The following is a 4,563-nucleotide window of genomic DNA, read 5'->3' as shown; positions in this document are numbered from 1 at the left end:
GTATACGGAACTCAGGTGGGCCATACCATCTAAAATCATGTGAAGACATGCCACAAAAATATAAAATCACTTGGTGGGGCCCACATGAGTTTTGAATGCTTCTGAAACTTGTTCTGAACCCTCATCCAAGTGGGACACACATAATGGATGGTCTGGATTTGCAAACCACATCTCGGTGGACCCAAAAATGATTATGAATGTTTTAATGGTGCACGGCCCCTCCCCACTTCTGTATGTGGTGTGGCCCACACAAGTCACATATTAACTTGAGTTTTGAGACCAAGGCGCATGATGGAATGGTGCATCTGACTGATGGGGTAGATGTTCAAAACACATTACAGTGGGGCCCACACAGTTCATCGTCATGGGACGGACTAGTGAGGTCGAGCGCATGATACCTTTTCCCGTGTCTATATATATATATATATATATATATATATATATATATATATATATATATATATATATATATATATAATTTTCACTTCATCGAAGACTGTATGACCTAATCAACAGGTTAGAAGTCAAATAACCATTACTGTGGCCCAAGGAGGTTTTTAATGGTGAACATTTAATCACAACTGTTTTCCTATGGTGTGGTCCACTTGAGATTTAGATCTACCTCATTTTTTGGATCAAGCACTAAAATTATCTTTCAAAATGGATGGATGGACAGCGTAAACAAATACATCATGGCAGCGTCACTAGCCAAACCGCATCCGGATAAAACCGATACATCACGGGTGGCCCCATAGAGACTCTACCTGGACCGATTTCCATCCAGCGGGGCTGGACGTAATCCACCTCTCCGTCTACTATCAATCATTGTATTCATCGCTAGATACTCGAAATCTACGAAAATTGTCCCACTGGTTATGAGAAAGAAAGAAGAAAACAGAAATTTATGAGAGAAGAAAAAGAAGAAATGGCGGAGAGTGCTGTGAGCTTCTTAGTTGAATACTTGGGAGCTTTGCTGTGGAGGAAGCACAGTTGCTGAAGGGGGTCCATGGAGAAGTCTGTGATATCAGAGATGAGTTAGACAGAATCAAATCCTTTTTAAGGGATGCTGATACAAGACAAGACACAGATCAAACCCTCAAGACATGGGTGAAACAAGTAAGAGAAATCGCTTATGATGTCGAGGATGTTCTTGACAAGTTCATGCTCGGCAAAGCACTAGAGCAACACGATTCTCAGGGATGCATCGACTTTCTTTATATACTCATCAAGCAGTTCATGGTGCATCATCAGACTGCATCCTCAATACAAGATATCAAAACCCGAATCGGTATGATTACGGAGAGAAAAGACGCTTACACTCTCAAAAGAATAGAGCAAGGTTCAAGCTCCAATAACATGAGTGATCAATGGAATGATCCTCGATTGAATGCTCTTTTCATTGAGGAAGCTCATCTTGTGGGCATCGACATGCCGAGGAGGCAATTGATCAGATGGTTAATGAATGGAGATTCGAGACTCAAGACGATTTCAGTTGTTGGTATGGGTGGCCTAGGCAAGACCACTCAAGTAAAGAAAGTCTATGATAGCCAACAAGTGAAGAAATGTTTTGAAACATATGCTTGGATCACCGTCTCGCAATCATTCAAACCAGTGGATCTACTCAGAAACATGATAAAGCAATTCTCCGAGGCAAAGAAAGATCAGTCTCCTGAAGGAGTAGATGCGATGACAGAGGTCGAGCTAATCCAAGTGCTACGGAGCTACTTGCAGAACAAGAGGTATGTGCTTGTTCTTGATGATGTATGGGAGGTGCATGTATGAAATTTCATAAGCAATGCATTGCCCACTTGTGAATGTGGTAGCTGGGTAATGATCACCACACGCAAAGGTGACGTTGCATCATCTTCTTGCATTGGACCTTCCAATCACATCTACAACCTTCAGCCTCTGCATCCAGAAAATGCCTGGTCCCTCTTTTGCAGGAAGGCATTCCAATCAAATGAGGAGAACAGTTGTCCTCAGGAATTGGAGAAGCTTTCTCGAAGTTTCGTAAAAAAATGTCAAGGACTACCTCTTGCAATTGTCACATTAGGTAGTCTTTTGTCAATGAAGGGAAAGACGTATGTTGAGTGGGAGATGATTCACGGTAGCCTTGGATCAGAGCTTGAAAGCGATGACAATCTTAGAAGCATGACAAAAATATTATTACTCAGTTTCAATGACTTGCCTTACTACCTGAAATCATGCTTCTTGTATTGGAGTATTTTTCCAGAAGATTATGCCATTAGGCGTATGAAACTAATTCGGCTATGGATAGCTGAGGCTTTTGTCGAAAGAAATGAAGGCAGGTCAATGGAAGAGGTTGCTGAAGGCTACCTCAATGTGCTCATCACTAGAAATCTTGTTCTAGTGACAGAACGGAAATCTTATGGCAAGGTGATCACTTGTCAAATCCACGATCTTGTGCGGGAGATGATTATTCCAAAATTCAGGGAGGAGCACTTCTTTGCATCTTCCGTTGAAGAGAACATGAACAGAATCCGGCATCTGTCGATTTGCAACGATGGTGAGAAATTTCCAAATTTTGATACCTTCTCCCTTCTTCACTCTCTGTTCATTTTTGGGGTGGATGGGCTATTCTAAACTCCTGCAATCACATCGTTTGCTAGCTTAAGGTTGTTGAAGGTGGTGGATCTTGAAAATGTGTCCGTGGACATCTTTCCTGATGATCTAACAAGCTTGTTGCATTTGTGGTACCTAAGCTTGGAGAATACAAAGATCAAGAAGGTTCCAAGTTCGTTGATGAAGCTAAAGAACTTAGAAACATTGAATCTTAAGGGCACCTTTGTATGTGAATTGCCAGTTGAGATTCTCAAGCTCGAGCGCCTCTGCCACCTCCTCGTTTATCGCTATCATATAATGGTTGTTTATTTACCTTTTAACTCTGTGTATGGAGTTAAGGTGTCAGCTGGAATTGGGCATATGAGATCCCTACAGAAGTTGGCATGCATAGAGGCAGAGAGCGGAATGATTAGAGAGCTGGGGAATCTCACCCAACTGAGGAGGTTAGGCATTATCAAGCTAAAAAGGGAAGATGGGAACGATTTGTGCACTTCTGTTGAGAAGATGGAGTACCTTCAGTCCTTAGATGTGACATCAATGGATGAGGAGGAGGTTCTCGACCTGCATCCTTTATTGCATCCTCCGCTACCTCTTCAATGTCTATATTTGACAGGGCGTTTGGAGAAGTTACCCAAATGGATTGCCTCGTTTCATAATCTGGTCGCCGTCTGTCTGAGATGGTCCAGATTGAGGGATGATCCACTCAAAGCCCTTCAATCACTGCCCAATTTGGTGGAACTCGAGCTACGGCGAGCTTTTGATGGAGAAGAGTTATGTTGCGAGGGCAGAGGATATCCAAGACTCAAGCAATTATTGCTCATTGAGTTGATGGGATTGAAGAAGGTGAGGGTGGAGAAGGGAGCAATGTCTAGCCTTGAAGAGCTAGATATTAGACATTGTTAAGAATTAGTGGAGGTGCCGTTGTGGCTGGAACATCTCTCTAACCTCAAAGAACTCTACCTGCAAGACATGTCTGTGGCTTTCTTGAAGGGGTTAAGAAAGGATGGAGTGGAAGAGTTAGTGAATTCCATTCAGCACATTCCACTCATTCAATACACAAACACTCGAGAAAGTACTTATTGGGACTTATCATGATTCAGGAGAGGACACTCACAAGATTAAAGCAGTTGTTGGGTGAATGTTTTATATTTCCCTTCTTCCTAATCACAACTGATATTTTTGTTCTCTATAAAGATTCACGCTTTTATCCTCTTTCAAATGCTTTCATTTTCTTCTTTCCTTTATCTTTGTGACATTTTTATAGTTGTTTCAAGGAGGCCGGTTGTTGGGAGACCGCGGAAGCATGCACAGAAACACACGATTTTACGTGAGAAACCCTTGTGGGAAAAAACTACGGCATAAAGCGACAACAAAATCCACTATGAATAATGAATTATAAGAGATTGTGAACTTACAGATACAAAGCCCTTCTGAAAACCCAATGTCACACTCAAAACCCACTATGATTAAAGGGTTTGACGAGTGGTCTACATTCAACATACATGTGTGGCCACCTGATGACCAGATTGGGCTGATCTTTTGGCCACATCACATAAACAGTTGATCCTGCTTGATGAACGACCTGAATCTCTCATGCTGGTGTGAAATTATATCATGCAGGGAGGGTTGATTCGAAATCCCACTGTCACAAGTAAACATAGCAGGGCTTTTTCTCATTTAGTTATGAACCTCACCATCAGTGACCCTGTTCCTTTTCAGCATTATAAATCTGAAGTTAATGGTTCAAACAGTTGTTCTTTACGAAAAAAGAAGAAGCACAATTCATGAATATTAAGAAAATTTTCTTAGTCGGAGTAAAATGGATAAGATAAGACTTCTCTCACTGCCTCAGGACTTGTATAATAGCTACCAGTTTTGGCACACTGCAATCCTTTGAAAAATGATCTGAAAGAGAAAAACCAGTTAGGAAATCTTCTATCTGTAATAATGTGGATTTATCTCCCACTTAAAACAACTAGG

At 41.5% G+C, this 4,563-nt stretch overlaps 1 protein-coding gene across 1 annotated transcript; it reads left to right on the top strand.

The window, feature by feature from the left end:
- The first annotated feature begins 925 nt into the window (after nucleotides 1–925).
- LOC131255291 (disease resistance protein RPM1-like) lies at nucleotides 926–3,486 on the top strand. Its single transcript, XM_058255988.1, has 4 exons — nucleotides 926–940; nucleotides 982–1,739; nucleotides 1,824–2,573; nucleotides 2,631–3,486. The coding sequence occupies exons 1-4, from the start codon at nucleotides 926–928 to the stop codon at nucleotides 3,484–3,486; spliced, it is 2,379 nt and encodes a 792-aa protein (XP_058111971.1).
- The last annotated feature ends 1,077 nt before the right edge of the window (nucleotides 3,487–4,563 follow it).

This window comes from Magnolia sinica, chromosome 9 (assembly GCF_029962835.1).
Source record: "Magnolia sinica isolate HGM2019 chromosome 9, MsV1, whole genome shotgun sequence".
Taxonomy (NCBI): Eukaryota; Viridiplantae; Streptophyta; class Magnoliopsida; order Magnoliales; family Magnoliaceae; genus Magnolia; species Magnolia sinica.
This window is presented reverse-complemented; position numbering and strand designations above follow the sequence as displayed.